The sequence below is a fragment of the Lepidochelys kempii genome, chromosome 6 (assembly GCF_965140285.1).
Source record: "Lepidochelys kempii isolate rLepKem1 chromosome 6, rLepKem1.hap1, whole genome shotgun sequence".
Lineage (NCBI taxonomy): Eukaryota > Metazoa > Chordata > Testudines > Cheloniidae > Lepidochelys > Lepidochelys kempii.
In genome coordinates this window covers 61,843,011-61,862,598 of record NC_136385.1, presented here as the reverse complement: position 1 = coordinate 61,862,598, position 19,588 = coordinate 61,843,011, and the positions used below count along the sequence as shown (strand labels likewise).

At 39.8% G+C, this 19,588-nt stretch overlaps 1 protein-coding gene across 1 annotated transcript in view; it reads left to right on the top strand.

Annotated features, from left to right (window-relative positions):
* The window catches only part of MYBPC3 (myosin binding protein C3), a 128,591-nt gene that overhangs the window by 73,719 nt on the left and 35,284 nt on the right, over nt 1–19,588 (top strand). The window contains exons 24-28 of the mRNA XM_073350333.2: nt 108–212; nt 8,123–8,311; nt 10,878–11,012; nt 15,166–15,333; nt 19,096–19,184. Of these exons, the coding sequence (XP_073206434.1) occupies nt 108–212; nt 8,123–8,311; nt 10,878–11,012; nt 15,166–15,333; nt 19,096–19,184 (686 nt within the window). The remainder of the gene's footprint in view (nt 1–107; nt 213–8,122; nt 8,312–10,877; nt 11,013–15,165; nt 15,334–19,095; nt 19,185–19,588) is intronic.

Here is a 19,588-nt window from a genome sequence, read left to right as displayed (position 1 = left end):
TATCCTTGAGATATATAATGTGGAAAAATGCTCAACAAAAATGTTTAGTAACATAGCTGATGGCAAGGGTAATAATTTTGACACTCCTTCTCTCATACAATCTTCAGACGTTCCTGATCCTCCAGAAGCTCCCAAGATCATCAATGTTGGAGAGGATTACTGCACAGTGCAGTGGCAACCCCCTAAATATGATGGAGGCCAACCAATACTAGGTAAGAGTTGCTAAAAAGACAGAGTCCTCCGCAGACTCATCTATACCAGTTACTGGCCCTTTAAAATGAGACCTGGGGCCTTTATCAGCATATTCATACAGAAATCAGATATGCTGACTCTTAAAACTGAGAGATGCACACAACTCATTCTCAAGCTATCGGAATCCTGGCCCTTTAATCTTGGGGGCATAATGCCTTGTATCTGCCCCATCTAAATCAGAGACACGTTTCACTGACAGACTTAAGTCTGTGTTTGGACAAGGGCACAAATGGGAATGTCTAGTGTCAAGGCAGAAGGGAACTAAAGTCAGACATTCCCATTCCACACTCTGAAACTTTGCTGAAGTCTATACGGTCTGGACTTGCTTGAGTTTCCTGGTTTCAGCACAGTACACCCTTTATGAAGCCCCATGAGAAGCACTGTAGCTATGGATGATCTACTATATTCCTCCCTTTTAACTCCTCATACTATATTCTAGGAGAGTAGAGTTTGTATTAGATCTTTGTTTTTTCCCAAAAGAAAGGAGTAACTTCTATAGGAGTCACTGGTACCCTGTGCAGGAATAATAGGACCTGCGAAGTGTCCACTCCAGCCACCAAGGAGTTAATAGCTTAAACTATTAGACGTGAAGAAACACACCAGCAGTTGCCATGTTGCTGTTATCAAAAGCTCACAAAATAGTTTGAAAAGGTCACACCAATGCATCCTATGAAGTGAGCTGTAGCTCACGAAAGCTTATGCTCAAATAAATTCGTTAGTCTCTAAGGTGTCACAAGTACTCCTGTTCTTTTTGCGAATACAGACTAATATGGCTGCTACTCTGAAACCAATGGTTCAGTTATGTGGAGCTGCTTTCAGTTGGGTCAGGTCATTTAAGTATTGTTTTCAATCCCTAATTAAAGTTTTAGCTAATATCATGTCAAGGATTTTGCTATCAGCAAAACTAGAACAAAAACTGCAAACACTATGTTTAGTGACAGTTAAGGTTGCAGCAGAATTCACTCTTTTCATTGAAACCCTTAAAAGTATGAAAATAAGAAGTTAAGGGGAAAGATTTGTGCATTCCCTTCCATTTTCATATTGCCCACAACATTATCTTTGATGCATTCCAAAACTCCATAAGGCTTTCATGTCCATCTCCAATAGATAACAAAAAGCAATACAACTTCATTAAACTTACACTCGCTAGCACAAAATCTTAAGTAACCTCATATGCTTTTATATCAATAGATCAGCACGTTTGACTGTCATGCTTTCCATGTGTTTGGAAAGTTATTCTGCCTTAACACTGTAGACGTCACTGATACTACTATCACTGTAGTTTTTGTTTACTAATTTCCTAGGTTTTTATGGTTTTGATGTACAACAGTGGATAGCTTCCCACAGTCAGGTGAGAAATGGAGCAGAACGTGCCTGGGAATCAGAGGGAGAAACTGTGTTGCTGAAGCTGCTCCTGACTACATTGATACTCCTGAAGAGTGAGAGAGACTGAGGTGTACATCAGAAAATTATTTGTTTTATCCCCATTGAGAAGTTTTTAATATTTTATCCCCTTTTAAAAGTTACTGAAAGTAAGTACACCATGAGAAACCCTCCATGTTTAGAACTGATTACATAATCTATCAGCTGGAAGGAACCTCCGTGAAGAAGTCTGTGTCATCACTCGCTTCTAAAACCCTCCAAAGTCTTGCCTGGACTTCTGAAAATTGGATACAGCCAGCAGCAGCTGCAGGGTGTGTGTGTCTATATTACACTATGCCGTGTAGTCGTAGCTGCTTCGGTCCCAGGATATTAGAGAGACAAGGCGGGTGATGGAATATGTTTTATTGGACCAACTTCTATTGGTGAGCGAGACAAGTTTTCGAGCCACACAGAGCTCTTCTTCAGGTCTGGCATTACACTAGCAGTTTTATCTATATGGATCTCCCATCCCCGCCAGTATGAAGCATGCCACTCAGCTTGCCAAAATGCCCATGTGAAACACCTGCTGGTATGATGGCTGCCATCTTGGCCAACAATAGGGAGTGAATCAGTGACCTCCAGAGGTAAAAACATGAGTCTTTACACCTTATGCTAAAGAGCCAGCCTCTCAAGCTGAGACCTGTCATAGACTCAGCCTCTGTAGATTAAAAACAAAGCGGGGGAGACCCTCTGACAGCAGGAATCTGGGCTGAAGGGGGAGCCGCAGCCTGTCCTGCTCTGACAGAGTAGGAGTCTGGGCTGAGAGCCAGAGCCACAGCACACCCTGCTCTGACAAGCAGAGACCGGGCTGATAGCTGGAGCCCGCCTGGAGATGACAAGGGGAACCGCAGCCTGCCCTACCTGCTTTGCCAGTGGGAACCACAGCCGCAAGGGGCACTGCAGGGCTCTTCACTAGTCCCATGAAGGGTGATCTTAGCAACTGCAAAACATCAAACATCTGTTGCATGTTTTTTTCCCCCAAGAACTTAAAAACATTATCAGCAAGAAACAGCGAGAAACAGCTTATATGAGAAATGGATCATTTTGTGACAAAGGGACAAAAGTGTACAACACAAGCCAAAGTGAGGGCAGAAGTGGAAGTTCCAGCAAAACGTAGAAGACAAAAATACGACAAAGCTTATTTCAAACTGGGCTTTACATGGTGCTGGTCCAGCGATGCACCAAGGCCTCAAGGTGTTGTAGGCGGCGATATACTGGTAAATGACAATATGTGGCCCTGCAAGCTATGCATCTCATTACCAGGACAAAAAAAAGTTGTTGAAGTCTAAGCACTGTTAACATAAACGCTACTGAGGCTTCTTACCATGTGGCTTTGTGCATTGCCAGAGCTGGTAAGCTGCACAACGTAGGTGAGAAACTACTACTTCCAGCTGCAAAGGATATGTGTGGTGATGATAAAAGAGAAAGCAGCATCACAGCTAGACGTAATCCCACTTTCTAATGACACAGTTTCACACCGTATTGCGGAGATGGCCACTAATATAAAAGAGCAGCTCCTAAAAAGTATTTGTCAGAGCCCATATTATTCAATTCAGATAGAGGAGTCTACAGATATATCAAATGCAACACAGCTACTGGTTATTGGTGGTTATCTGAGTTTCATGAATTAATACACTGGGTACCTAAAGCCCTCATTCCTTTTTTATCCACCTACCTATGCTAGTCAGGCTTCTCACTATTAACTGCAATGAAAACAAAGTATGGCTCCCGGCTTTCTGTTGAAGATGACTTATGTCTCTTCCTTTCTACACTGCAACCCTGAATTCCACTACTTTGTACAGCAAGGAAACAAACACACCCCTTCCACTGATAAGATAGGGCTGATTGATATTATACTGAATTAATATATCATTATTTGGTGTCATGTTTCCTAAAATGTTTGTGAAGTTTTATTTTAGCTGCTTCCATTTGTACTGTTTTTGAACTTAAAATTAATACTTCTGAAACTCCTACTGATCTATAATTGATCAAATCTTTACATTTTTATTATTTTTTGCAACATATAGGATTTTCAGTTTGTTATACTGTTTTACTAAACTATGGGGAGGCGTAGTATTTTTTTCATAGCTCACCGAGTCTAACTATGTCAAATTTTGAGAACCCTGCTATTTAGGATAACCCAAGCTGATTTAGTCACTCTGAAAGGTAGTGTGTTGCTGTGGATAAGACTGGGATTTATCATGTTAGGGTATGTCTGCACCGTGCCAACTGGCTTGTGCTATGGGGCTGTTTAATTGCTGTGCAGATGTTCGGGCTCAGGTTGCAGCTGAGCTCTGAGACACTCCCACTTTGTAGGGTCCTAAAGAGAGGGCCCCACCTGGAGCCTGAGCATCTATACCGCAATTAAACAGCCCCTTAGTCTGAGCACTATGAGTTTGAGTTTGGCCAGCCACAGGTTTTTCATTGCAATGTAGACATAGCCTAACATGACAAACCCCAATCTTATCCATGGCACCACACAGAATGACTAAAATCAGTTTGGGTTGTCCTATCTCTACAGGATAAACCATGACCCTCTCCGAAAGCCAGGGATAGAATCCAGGATTGCTGATCACCAGTATTCTACTACTGACTAGTGTACCTATCCTTAGAGACCTGAGTTATGAGCCTAAGGTGGCCTTGCATAAGATCTCTGCTAACGTATTTTTAAAATGGCGGGGAGTCTTCAGCAGCGATTCCCTAACCATCTTCTAATTTGGGGTTTATGGGGTTAGTCAACAATAAGGGTATTGAATTGCATTGGAATTTAAACAAAAGTAGGAAGAGGTGAGATTTTAATTATTGGTCTTGTCTTTCCAAGACCAGGAAGTTTTCCTGTACACTACATGGGTATTTACTAAATCTCTCTCACTCATGTGTTTCTTTGTCTCCAGGAGTGAGTGACAGCGCTCAAGCCAAAACAGATTTATCATCAAATTAATTCAGCAGGTTCATCTTGGAGCTAATATTTACTACAATTACTAAAAAGTTATAAAATCCTCTACAGACAAAAGCTACCAATTTATGATTGATAGTCTAGCACATATAGGGCAACAACGTGGACAAAGAACAAGTCCCAGAGTGTGTCAGATTTCTTGGAGAAGCAGACAAAAAATGAGCAAACCAGTGAAAAATTGCCAAAGGGGGTGATTTTAAAATTCTTCTTATTCTCTCTGTATCAATTCATTTTTTTAAAAAAACACCATGAAAAATTCAAACAGTGCTCAAAATTTATAATGCAACCTTAGCTAAAGTGCAACCAGTGCATAATAAACAACTGAAGATTTTAATGGGAAAAGTTGACAGTGGTGTTAGGCTGTCTTGAGTAGCTCGTAGGTGTGAGTGCCAACCTCAGGACAGACTGTCAAAAAACAGGGCACAAACCCCAAACTAGTTGTGAGTTCTATACTTAGATTTCACCAACCAAATAATAAGTGTGAACTCCTCAAGCACTACAGCAGCCTGAACATGGAGTCTCAGATAGTCCCCTTCAGTACTCCAGTCTATTTTACCACCCAAGCAAACCTGCCTTTGTGACAGATGGTCCCTTATACCAAAAATCACAACAGTGTTCAGGTTACTCCCAATCCCAAAGGACCAGACACTTATCCCAGTTCAGTTGCACCTTAGACCTCACACCAATGATAACATTTGTAGCCAATCCTATAATTAACTAAAGATTTATTAACTAAGAAATAAGAGAGTTATTTACAAGGTTAAAGAAGGTAAACATACACACACAAATTAGTTACAGTCTTAGGTTCCAAAATGTATTAGAAGGTGCTGTGATATGCAAGCTTTCTATGTCCTGTAGAGCTAACCAAGGCTAAGCAGATTGGGGATCCCTTGCTTATGCTTAGAAACTACTGCCCTCTCTAAATTCCAAGCAGTATAATGATACAGGGATTCTCATTCCCTTCCCCCATAGTTCAAACTGATGGGACAAGTATTTGCGCCTGTCTCCTCTTCATGGGGGTGTGTGGGACTATCAACAAAATCTTTGTACTTTGATGTTTTACAATGGCTCCTTTGGTTTCAATGGGCCTTCCTGTGTGCGAGACCAGCACATCACATTAATTTAAGATTCTTTCCCATTTGGTGAAATTTCCCATTTCTCATCTGTCATTGTTCCATGAGGCCTAGGGGCCTTGGCATAAGCTGGCATCTGTCTCCCAGCGTCAGAAGTGAAAAATGTCAGGGGAAGTCATAATAATAGGATGTCACTCAAACCAAACTAGAATGATAATATTTGTTCTTTTAAATTATCTTCCATGCAAGAATCTCAATGCATTTCATATACAAAGTATGTGGGAAGATTCATATAGTTTAAGGCCAGAAGGGACCTTAGTCAGAGGTCATTAATTTTCACCCTGTTACCCCTACATTGAGACCAGTAACATGCATTTAATAAAGCATAACTTGTGTTTGGTGAAAGCACAACTTCCAGAAAGTTATCCAGTCTTAATTTGAACACAAGAGATGGAGACTTTACCACTTTCCTTGGTAATTTGTTCCAATAGTTAATTATTCTCACTGTTAAAATTTTTTGCCTAACTTCTAATTTGAATTTATCTGGCTTCAGCTTTCAGCCACTAGTTCTTGTTATGCCTTTTTCCACTACATTAAATAACCATTTAGTGCTTGATATTTTGTCACTATGAAAGTACTTATATGCTTCAGAGTAGCAGACGTGTTAGTCTGTATTTGCAAAAAGAAAAGGAGTACATGTGGCACCTTAGAGACTAACAAATTTATCTGAGCATAAGCTTTCATGAGCTACAGCTCACTTCATCGGATGCATTCAGTGGAACAGAAACATCCCTATTCAATGACTCCCCCTCATTGATAACTACTTTTTCAGATCTGTCAGCTAGCCAGTTCTTAATCCATTTAACATCTATTGATATTGCATAATACTAATTTTTTAATCAGGATGTAGTATGGTACTCAGCCAAACACCTTACAGAAGTCTAAATATATTAGATCTATGCAGTTACCTTTTTCAGCTGAACTTTTAATTTAATTTTTTAATTAATCTCTTTTAATTTTAATTTAAAAAATTAAATCAGATTGTTTGACAAAACCTATTTTCCACAAAACCATTTTGATTGGCATTAATTATATTCCTATCCTTTAACTCTTTACCAGTTGAATCCTGTATCAGCTTATCCAGTATTTTGCCCAGGACTGATTTCAGGCTAACCTGCCTAAAGCTAGCCAGGTCATCCTGCTTGCCCTTTTGAATAGTGGAATAACATTAACACACTTCCATTCTTCTAAAATTTCCCTAGTATTCCAAGATTTATTAAAAATTAACACCACCAGGCCACAGATCTCCTCAGCCAACTCTTTTAGGACTCTTGATGAAAGTTATCCAGGTCTAATGAATTAAAAATGTTTATTCCCTACTAAATGTTGCCTAACATCCTACTCTGTACTAATGGGCTGGAAAGTACTTCATCATTCTCATATGATATGAGTACATCATCCAAATATAGAAAAGAAATGTTTACTGAACATTTCTGTCTTTCCAGCATCATTATTAACAAATTTACTATCTCTATCTGGTAATGGGCCTACACTATTTCAAATCTTTACCTTCACATGAGGCGCTCATGCCTTAATTGGTTCAGTGATTAATGAAGAATACTTGTTCCCAAGCCATGTAATGGGTCTAGAGAGGGCAGATAGGAACTCTACACTTTCTCAACTTTGTTTACTATTTTTACATACTATACATAATAGAATACTATTATTGTATAGCATCGAGAGTGTGCTAGGTGCTTAACAACAGACATAGAAAGGCGTCCGCAGCTCCAGAAGAGCTACAATTTAAATTTCCAATGTGATCAAACAAATCAAGATGTCAAATAGTAGAGGGGGAACAGAGCATGGAAGGTGGAGAGCAACAGCAATTTAGTTATGTGTACATCCTGGCGATTCATTTACAATTATATTTCTCTCTCTCTTTTGTTTTAAAGAGGTTTCTTATTGCCTTTTATTTGCTTACTTGCCACTCTCTCTGGCTTAGGACAATTTGACTGAAAAGGGAAATATAGTAATAGAAATGGTAAATTCCAGCAATGTGGGTTTCCTTCCTTCCACTGTTGTTTCTGTTGAGAAGGATGGTGTCATCATATTCCTTCTCAAAAGCTTAGGCAAATTTCAGGTCTTAGAACAGAGAAATCAAATCTGATGACAAGAACTAACGGCAGTGTAGAGTGGCTACTACTGGGCCCAGCAAGACTCTGGAGCACAGGAGACAGATAGTACTGGATCCCACCTAGATCCCCAGAGAGGAGGCTCTGAAGTGCAAACTCAGGAGCGTTGGGCCTGGATTGGGCCCCTCCATATAGTCAGAAGGATGGTTTTCCTTTTCCTTCAGAAAATTATGCTGTCTCAGCCACTTCTAATTCTTGTACATCACAGAAATTTTTTTCATTCATAGGATACATCTTAGAGAGGAAAAAGAAGAAGAGCTACCGGTGGATGCGGCTGAACTTTGACCTTTTGAAGGAGCTGTCATATGAAGCCAAGCGAATGATTGAAGGTGTTGTTTATGAGATGCGGCTTTATGCTGTGAATTCCATTGGCATGTCCCGGCCTAGCCCCGCCTCACAGCCCTTCATGCCAATTGGTGAGTTTCATCACATGGTACTGTATCTCTCTGACCTCAAAGAAACAGATAAATGAACTCTCACTTTCTCATTCCACCATCTCTAAAAAGAAAAAATGTTTACTTTTTTGAGACAGCTAACTAGTCATTTGATATTTTCTCTCCCTTCCATACTTCTTACCCTTTTTTCTTTAGAGAGACAATGTGGGTGAGGTAATATCTTTCTCGGGCCAACTTCTATTGGTGAGAGAGAGAGAGACAAATTTTCAAGCTTACATAGAGCTCTTCTTCAGGTCAAACCTTTTTTCTTTGTCATTTTTCTCTTCTCTTTCCCCCATTCCCTTCCTTGGGGAGCACAGAGATTCTAGTTTCATGAAATTGCTGATGAATTTCTAGCTGTTATAATTAGAAGTGTGAGAGCCAAGGCCGGGTCTGGAGAGGAGAGGGAACTAATTAATAGCATTTTCCCAGCCCCTCTCAGCTTCCCCTATTCCCTTATGGGTGCAAATATCATAGTATCCCTCCTCCTTTAATCCTAGCCCCTTCCAGAGCTACAAGGCTAGTTGATTAAGAAAATATCCGAGGAATTATTTTCTATAAATAATTCCTCTCAACCCAGCAGTACAGTGTCTTCAGCAGTCCCTGAGCTGGGAGCAAACTGTGTGAGCCTCCAGGAAGCCAGCCATTGAGGGCTTTAGAAACAGCAGTAACAAGAATACCAATAGCTGGAGTCTGAAATGACTAAAGTGGCCCAATCTGCAGACTGTAGCCAGGGGGAACAGTCTTCTGAAGGAGACAGTGTGAAAGCAAAAGGCCATTGCAAGGGGCCAGGAGGGCAGGATGAACTGCAAGAAGGGTCTGTTAACTCTGGACTTCAGTCACCCAACAGTTGGGCTACGGAGACAGAAGGGAAGCAACAAGAGCCATCAAGAGGAGCTACTGAACAAAAAGGTCCAAAGTTTTCATGGAACAGGCAGAGATTTACTAGATTAGGGATAAAGCCTGAGCCCATTGCTTCAGAGAATAGTATTTGGGTTTGCAGTATGTTTTGTATGGTCATGTGTGCTGCTAATTACCTTTTCCTCTTGTGTATGGTGCCCAATCTTTATCTCATTTTGAAAATGAAGGCTGTTGATGAAATGCAGCAACAGCAAGGAACTGGTTAAAATCTGATTTTTTTAATAGCAGTAATAAACTACAATGCTAATAATATAATCTAAATCTATTAACAGTGTACTAAACTGTACTGAGCTTACAGCATAATTGATATATTTAAAGCAATATTTAAAATGTTTAAAATATTTCAAAGCTGTTCAGTTTATGATATATACATATTTGGTATGGCAAAAATAATTTATTTAAAATGTGTTCTGCCATACCATATAACTTAAGTGAATGAGCCACTGTATTAATACTTTGGTACACAGTTTACATCCTCTCACATGTATTAGGTTCTCTGCAGTCCTTTTATGAAATGTGTCCCAAATAGAGTATTTTTTCCACAAGGGATATCAAATGATAGAAATGCACAATCTGCAATTCCAACCTTCAAGTAACTCCTCAGAGCATGTGCCCTGGGGATATCCTACTTAAATATCTATCTGGATGAAGAAGGGATCAGATAACAACAGCTGGAAAACTTCTCAATACAGTGTTTCAGCCATGCAATATGTGACTTTAAGCAAGTTCACTTTCAGCTCACATTTTTGAATTATGGTTTTGGTACTGGTACCTAAATCTAAGTTTTGTTTTCCTGAGGCCTATTCAGGTTTCAGAACTCTTTAGCAAGACTTTTCTTTGTTTTTTCAAACTAGTAGAAAAGAAGCACACCCAAAGATAAGATGAAACACTAGGACTGTATTTAACTGCTGTTCTTGCTGAGCTATGAAGTGCAGAAGACTCACAGGGCAAGAAGCCCCTGTTCTGAGGGGGCATACTGATAAATTTAGCAGCAGTGAAACCCCTGACACCAAAATGTTTTTTCTCATGTTTCTATTTCTATTGCACAGACCAGATCTAGTTGCACTTGTAAATAAATATGGATACTATGGGGCATTTTTACCACTGGGGTAAGCCAACATACCACTACTGAAGTAAAATGTGTTACACCAATTTGTGCCATTGATGAATTTGGCCCTGTCTATGTGAATTTTACCTGGTAATAGTCAAGTCATAAATGCAGTATACAAATTGTACAGATATTGTTTTTTCCCGTTCCCCTGCTCTCCTCAGCTGAAAAGCTGATTCATTTCTCCAGAGCTCTAGTCTCTTCATCAGCTTTATCTATAAAGGAACTTATGCACAGCAACTGCTATCTAGCTAGACTTCCTATGTTACTGTACAAGTATCTTGTATTCCTCCTTGTCTGGGTTTTAGTCACTGACTCTTCCATCGAGTGGAGCGACAAAGGTTACATTTTAGAGCTGGGGTTTGATATGATTCTATATCATTTTGACCTCCACCCCGCCCCCCCCCCCCCCCGCTTAGTAATATAATTCATACACTGATCACTCCCTGTATATCTACCATGTTCTCTCACTTATAATCCTATATCTCAGGATTTTACTTTCTACTTATTTTCTTTTAGCTCCCCCGAGTGAACCAACTCACTTTACAGTGGAAGACATCTCTGACAGCACTGTTACCCTGAAGTGGAGACCCCCTGAACGGATTGGAGCAGGAGGACTAGATGGCTACAATGTGGAGTACTGCAAAGAAGGATGTGAGTAAGCCCTAGTACCACAGTATTGATTGAGCATTATCAGTTAGAACAGAATAACTAAAATATCACCATAACTACTACAGCTTCACAACAGCAGCACTACAAATAAGTACATCCAGCATCATTACAATAAAGCTTACCACTAACAATGGTGGATGTGATCCCAATATAATTATCAAGCATTGCCACATTTACTTCAGCATTCTCATAGTACCATGATATAATCATGTCAACCATAACATTGTTGTGACACCATCATCTTCACAATTATCATCACAAACAGTACTTGCATTTAACCACAGTATTGCCAAAAGACTCAGTGCATCACTGCAATCATCATCTTAGCATTTCTGCAGCATCCAACCCAAGTCAAACAACCCATATCATCTCTACAGACAACACATTAGCAATGTCTTTTTGTTTTACGTATGTACAACAACCAGCATTTTGGGGTCCTTGACTAGGTGCTACAGTAATACAACTAAACTAAACTAAATAAGTAAGTAAACACAAGGCCTGGTCGACACTAAAACTTAGGTTTACCTAGCTCCATTTCTCAGGGCTGTAAAAAATGTTGCACCCGCAGCACCATAGTTAAGTGGACCTGCTTCTCTGCCCCCATCCTCCCCATGTAGACATGCCTAGGCCATGGATTCTTCTATTGACCTAGCTACTGCCTCTTGGAGAGATGGATTATCTTCGTCCACAGAAAAACTGCTGCTGTCAATGTAGGAAGCATTTGTACTAGGGCTGTCAATTAATCGCAGTTAACTCACGTGATTAACTCAAAAAATTAATCACAATTAACTGCAGTTTTAATTGCATTGTTAAACAATAGAACACCAATTGAAATTCATTAAATATTTTTTAATGTTTTTCTACATTTTCAAATATATTGATTTCAGTTACAACACAGAATACAAAGTGTACAGTGCTCACTTCATATTATTTTTATTACAAATCACTGTAAACATGATAAACAAAGGAAATAGTACTTTTCAACTCACCTCATACAAGTACTGTAGTGCAATCTCTTTATTGTGAACGTGAAACTTATAAATGTAGGGGGTTTTTTTTGTATAACTGCACTCAAAAAAAAAAAACCCAATGTAAAACTTTAGAGCCGACAAGTCCACTCAGTCTTACCTCTTGTTCAGCCAATCGCTAAAACAAACAAGTTTGTTTACATTTATGGGAGATAATGCTGCCTGCTCCGTGTTTACAGTGTCACCTAAAAGTGACAACAGGTGTTTGCATGGCACTTTTGTAGCTGGCATTGCAAGGTATTTACGTGTCAGATATGCTAAACATTTGTATGCCCTTTCATGCTTCCATGCTGATGACATGCATTAATAAAAGAATGAGTTAATTACATTTGTGACTGAACTCCTTGGGGGAGAATAGTATGTCCCCTGCTCTATTTTACCCACATTCTGCCATATATTTCATGTTTTTGCAGTCTCAGATGATGACCCAGCACACATTGTTTGTTTTAAGAACACTTTCACTTGCAGATTTGACAAAACACGAAGAAAGTACCAATGTGAGATTTCTAAAGATAGCTATAGCACTGGACCCAAGGTTTAAGAATCTGAAATGCCTTCCAAAATCTGAGAGGGACAAGGTGTAGAGCATGCTTTCAGAAGTCTTAAAAGACCAACATTCTGATGCGGAAATTACAGAACACGAACTACCAAAAAAGAAAATCAACCTTCCGCTAGTGGTATCTGACTCAGATGATGAAAACGAACATGCTCTGAATGGTCCGCACTGCTTTGGGTATCGAACAGAACCTGTCATCAGCATGGACGCATGTCCTATGGAATGGTGATCGAAACATGAAAGGGACATATGAATCTTTAGCACATCTGGCACGTAAATATCTTGCGAGCCAGCTACAACAGTGCCATGCAAACACCTGTTCTCACTTTCAGGTGACATTGTAAACAAGAAGCAGGCAGCATTATCTTCTGCAAATGTAAACAAACTTATTTGTCTGAGCGATTGGTTGAACAAGACGTAGGATTAAGTGGATTGGTAGACTCTAAAGTTTTACAATGTTTTATTTTTGAATGCAGTTTTTTTGGTACATAATTCTACATTTGTAAGTTCAACTTTCATGGTAAAGAGATTGTACTACAGTACTTGTGTTAGATTAACTGAAAAATACTATTTCTTTTGTATTTTATAGTGCAAATATTTGTAATAAAAAATAAATATAAAGTGAGCGCGGTACACTTTGTATTCTGTGTTGTAACTGAAATCAGTATATTTGAAAATGTAGAAACCATCAAAATATTTAAATAAATGATATTCTATTATTATTTAACTGCGTGATTAATTGCAATTTTTTTTAATTGCTTGTGTCAGGGTTCCCTCCCCACTCTGAACTCTGGGGTACAGATGGGGGACCCGCATGAAAACCCCCTAAGCTTAATTCTACCAGCTTAGCTTAAAAATTTCCCCAAGGTACAAATTCCTCCTTGTCCTTGGACGGTATCACTGCCACCACCAAGTGAGTTAGACAAAGATTCAGGAAAAGGACCACTTGGAGTTCCTGTTTCCCCAAAATACGCCCCCCAAGCCCCTTCACTCCCTTTCCTGGGGAGGCTTGAGAATAATATACCAACCAAATAGGTAAACAAGATGAGCACAGACCAGACCCTTGGGTTTTTAGGACACCAGAATCAGATTCTTAAAAACAGAACTTTATTATGAAGAAAAAAGTAAAAGAAGCACCTCTGTAAAATCAGGATGGAAGGTAGTTTTACAGGGTAATAAGATTTAAAACACAGAGAAGTCTCCTCTAGGCAAAACTTCAAAGTTACAAAAAAACAGGAATAAACCTCCCTCTTAGTATAGGGAAAATTCACAAGCTAAAACAAAAGATAATCTAACAGATTTCCTTGCTTTACTTACAATTTTTGTAATCTAGATGCTTATTTCAGATAGGGTTTTAGGAGATGGTTTTTCCTGCCCTGGTCCCTCTCTGTCCTGGAGAGAGCAACAAAAACAACACAAACAAAAAACCTCCCCCCCACAGATTTGAAAGGATCTTCTTCTCTTATTGGTCCTTTTGGTCAGGTGCCAACCAGGTTATTTGAGCTTCTTAACCCCTTGCAGGTAAAGGAGGGATTTTATGCTATCCTTAGCTGTATGTTTATGACAGCTTGATAGCCCTAATTTGCTCTACAGCGCTACAATGGTGTAACTGCAGCGCCACAGCTATGTCACTGTAGTGGTTCTAGAGTAGACATACCCTTAATTAAATACCACAGTTACCCTAATCTTACTTGATACCATATGTCTATGGTTACCAAAGTATTACTGCAGCAAGTCTAGAATCCTCATATATCTTCACAACATCACCATTATCATGTTATCAAATCAACTACTGCAGCAGCATCATAATCATAATCACCACAATCATTGTAGCATCAACATAGAATAATGGAATATAGAATCTTCTCTGTTACCAATCACCACTGACAAAGCAGCTGTATCTCTTAAGGTCACTGCAGTACCACGTTACTATGTAATCTGTATTAGGTTCTTCTAAAGTGTCTATTCACTAGTATCTATTCACTAATGACAGGTTACAGAGTAGCAGCCATGTCAGTCTGTATCAGCAAAAAGAAAAGGAGTATTTGTGGCACCTTAGAGACTAACAAATTTATTTGAGCATAAGCTTTTGTGAGCAACAGCTCACTTCACTGCAGAGTTACCAGAATCACTGTTACATCATCACAGCATGACAACAGTGCTATTAGTATCATGACTTCTATGCTGTTAATATTACTGAAGAAGCAATAGAAATTCTGTCCTCCTACTGTCATCAACTTGTACAAATGCAAAAAAAAATGAGGTGATAAATTCCATTATTTGCACTATTGTTGTTAGAAGCATGTTTCTGTCACCATAGTATCCAAGTACCATATACATAGTTAAGGGATATATCAATTTCAGGAAAGAATTAACCTAACTCACTGCCTCCCTGTTAGAGCCACTCCCTTCCACTTTTATGAAATCAGTTGCAAAGAAAGCCCTCAACAGTCATCACTAAACTTCCTGAAGACACAGTCCTAAAGAAACTAGAGGGAACTTTAGTTTAGAAAGTTTGTATTATTTTAAAACAGAAACCCTTTTCTTGCAGCTACAGAGTGGGTTCCAGCTCTTCAGGGCCTAACTGAGCGAACATCTGCACTCATTAAAGATCTGGTCACCGGGGACAAACTCTACTTCCGTGTCAGGGCTATAAACCTGGCTGGTGAGAGCGAACCAGCTCTAACCAAAGAGCCTGTTACCATCCAAGAGATCCTGCGTGAGTATCTGGAGTGAACAAGTATCACTTATCTATTTCCTTCAGGACAATTCTAATAATGTCCTTTAATGGAAAGTATGCAGTGTTGTTGTAGCCATGTCAGTCCCAGGATGTTAGGTGGGTGAGGTAATATCTTTTATTGGACCAACCTCTGTTGGTGAGACAGACAAGCTTTCCAGCTACACAGAACTCTTCCTTAGGTCTGGGAAAGGTTCTCAGAGCATCACAGCTAAATACAAGATTGAAGAGATAGAATGTGTGCTAACTACTTATGCTAAACTAAGGGACCATCAGGGTGAAATGGCCCGTTAACACCCCGGTAGTAATAGGACAAAAAGGGGGGTTAGTGGGTTAACAGATTGTTGTAATAAGCCATAAATCCAGTGTCTTTATTAAGACCATGATTTTTTAGTCTTTAGCAAAGTTAGGAATTTAAGCTCCTAGGTTTGTCTTTTGAAAGTGACAGGTTTCAGAGTGGTAGCCATGTTAGTCTGTACAAATACTCCTCGTTTTATTGAAAGCGTGCATATTTCCTTTGAGGATGGGGAGATAGGTCAGATATAGAGTGATCTCTTTGTGAAAAGTGTTCACCCACAGTTAATACAGTGTTTTTGTCTTTTATACTTTTCCTGTGTGAGTTCATTCGAGATCATAGTGATTTTCTGGTTTCACCCACATAGTTGTTATTGGGGCATTTAGTGCACTGGATGAGATAAACCATATGTTGTGATAGGCATGTATAGGACCAATGGATCTTAAGAGGTGTGTTGTGAGGGGTGCTGATCATTGTAGTAGTGGACATATGTCCGCAGGTTTTGCTTTTGTTGTTCTGGTGGGATCTGGTGCTACTTTGAGTTGGTGTGTCCTGGTCTATGGGGAGCCTGCTTCTGATGATGAGCTTGGTCTTCAAACAGCCCTCCAACCTCTCTGGGTGAAACGAGACAATCACTATGCTCTCAAATGAACTTACAGAAGAAGAGGACAGAAGACAAAAACACTGTATCACCTGTGGGTGAACAGTTTTCAAAAAGCGATCACTCCATATCTGACCTATCAGCCCCATCCTCAAAGGAAACCTGCACAACATTTTCAAAAGATGAGCCTGGGAGCTTAAATTCCTAACATTGCTAGACGCTATGGCCAGGTCTACGCTACACACTTACTTCAATATAACTATGTCGTTCAGGGGTGTAAAAAATCCACACTCCTGAGCGATGTAGTTATACCAACCTTAACCCCCCATGTAGACAGTCCTAGTCAACAGAAGAACTTTTCTCACCGACATAGCTACCATCTCTCGTGGAGTTATTAAGCAAACAGGAGAGCTCTCTCCGATCAGCTTAGAGCTTCGTCACCAGACAGTGCAGCCACACCAATGCAAGTTTGTAGTGTAGACCTTCCCTAAAAATCATGGTCTTAATCAAGACACTGAATTTATGGCTTATTACAACAATCTGTAACCCACTAAACCTCCTTTTTGTCCTATGAAACAGGGGGTTTAATAGGCTACTTTACCTTGAAACATCTCTTAGAATATGTGCTAACTACTTATGCTAAACTATTTGTTGGCCTTGTATTTAGCTGTGACACACTGAGTACTTTCCCTAGACCTGAGGAAGAGCTCTGTGTAGCTTGAAAGCTTGTCTCTCCTAACTGAGAGGAAATTCTGGGATTGGTAGGGTACACACTTTCTTTAGGGTGAGGACAGCGAGCAGGCATTCCCTCACTTGAGTATAACTCTGCCCATATTCCAATACTTGACAGTTCTCTCAAGTTGGTTCTGAACTATTCATTTCCTAATTCTGGAAACATACAAGAGAGATAACAGGATTTGGACCATAGTCAGTATATTTTTATTCATATTTCAGTTTTTAAAATGTTTACATTTTGCTTCCTGAAATGGTTGTCTCAAAGTCTGACTAAGAGATGCTTTATTTATTTAATTATTTATTTTATAAGAGTATTCTTGAAATAGATTGGTATGTTAATGACAAACATTCACACTCCTGCAAACTGAGGCCAAGGACTCTCTGGATAAAAGCTGTTATCTGCACTTGCATGTCCTACTTTGTTGATTACCATCCTATCCACCACTCAATAGCAATAAGTTTTAATTCATTTGACTGCAGTCCAAAAGATATTAAGAGCTGTTAACTGCCCATTCCTCACTCTTGACTCACACAAGATGCCTACCAGAGTCCCACTAGTGTAATGAACTAGAGTTACAGAGCATCTGAAAACCAGACAGATATAAGAACGAGTACTCCAAATCCAGGCTTACAAATTCATTCTATAGATAATTGATATGGATAAGGGAAGGAGAAAAGGTAAGACAGAGTATGCAAGTGTCAAGGTTCCTTCCCCACTCTGAACTCTAGGGTACAGATGTGGGGACCTGCATGAAAGACCCCCTACGCTTATTCTTACCAGCTTAGGTTAAAAATTTCCCCAAGGTACAAACTTTGCCTTGTCCTTGAACCATATGCTACCCACCAAGCATTTTAAACAAAGAACAGGGAAAGAGCTCACTTGGAGACATCTTTCCCCAAAATATCCTCCCAAGCCCTACACCCCGTTTCCTGGGGAAGGCTTGATAAGAATCCTCACCAATTGGTACAGGTGAACACAGACCCAAACCCTTGGATCTTAAGAACAATGAAAAATCAATCAGGTTCTTAAAAGAAGAATTTTAATTAAAGAAAAGGTAAAAGAATCACCTCTGTAAAATCAGGATGGTCAATACCTTACAGGGTAATCAGATTCAAAATATAGAGAATCCCTCAAGGCAAAACCTTAAGTTACAAAAGGACACAGCTTATTTTACCAGCCATTAAACAATAGAAAATCTAACGCATGTTCTAGCTAAATTACTTACTAACTTTACAGGAGTTGTAAGACTGCATTCCTGATCTGTTCCCGGCAAAAGCATCACACAGACAGACAGACCCTTTGTCCCGCCCCTCCAGATTTGAAAGTATCTTGTCCCCCCATTGGTCATTTTGGGTCAGGTGCCAGCGAGGTTACCTTAGCTTCTTAACCCTTTACAGGTGAAAGGGTTTTGCCTCTGGCCAGGAGGGATTTCATAGCACTGTATACAGAAAGGTGGTTACCCTTCCCTTTATATTTATGACAGCAAGAAAAATTCAAATGAGCCGGGATTTGAAAAGACAGAATACACTTTGCAATAAGATTCCTACTTGTAAAGGAAAAGTAAGCTGCCACAAATTACTCCCTTGATGCTGAGTAATGAAGTGCAACTCCTTCCACCACTGGTCACTGAGGTGTTATTGAGCCACTCCACAACAGTGATGCAAACCCAGTGGCTGATGTAGTGTTGGGAGGAGGATTGGGGGATCTGTGCAGCAGCAGTTTCCCTGCCTCTCAGCCAAGCCTGCCCATGCCCTATCCCCTTGTTGCTCTGCAGATGGGTACCCAGTGAGCTGAGCTCCACAAAGAGGTGCATATACTATGCAGAAACCTCCAGAATCTTCCTTCATTCAGAGGAAATGCACTAGTCCTGCTAGCAATTGAGCCTGCAGAAGTACAGAAACAAGGGCAAGAGTTGCTGTTACAGATGAATATGCACAGGAAATTATCAATTTTCCCAACTGTATGAGTAGCATTCATTCTGATTTTCTCATGCTCACAAGCACTTTGTATTGATTCCCAGTGTTAGGTATAAACGCTGTCTCCATTGGTGTTTTTCCTTCATTTTCCTAACATTTCAAATAACCAAAATATGACATCTGTCTTTATCAACAGAACGTCCCAAATTCTGGCTGCCTCGCTATCTACGGCAGACTCTGGTGAAGAAAGTAGGAGAGACAATCAACATTGTGATTCCCTTCCAGGTATGTGATTGATTCAGTTTTGACATGGGTCTCTTTAGTTGCTTATATAACAGATTATTTTTTCCTTACCCAAGCTCCCCTGCTGGCTGGCCACTGGTTCCTAAAAATGATGGGCTTGTGTGACGTTTAACCTAGAATCAAATGTGATAGTAGCCCTATATGGTTGGATAGTTTACAGTAAATAAAGCGGAGATATGCAGCAAGTTAGGCCAGTCCTCACACTAGACCAAATTCAGTTTGTTTACAACAGTGTAAGTCTGGAGTACATCTACTGGAATCAATGGATTTACTCCCGATTTACATCAGTGTAACTGAGCAGAATTTGGCCCTCTATTCACAGATCAGATAGCAAGCACTGAATAGCAAAGAAGGGTCCAATGATCTAATGGAGAGAATCAAAATAA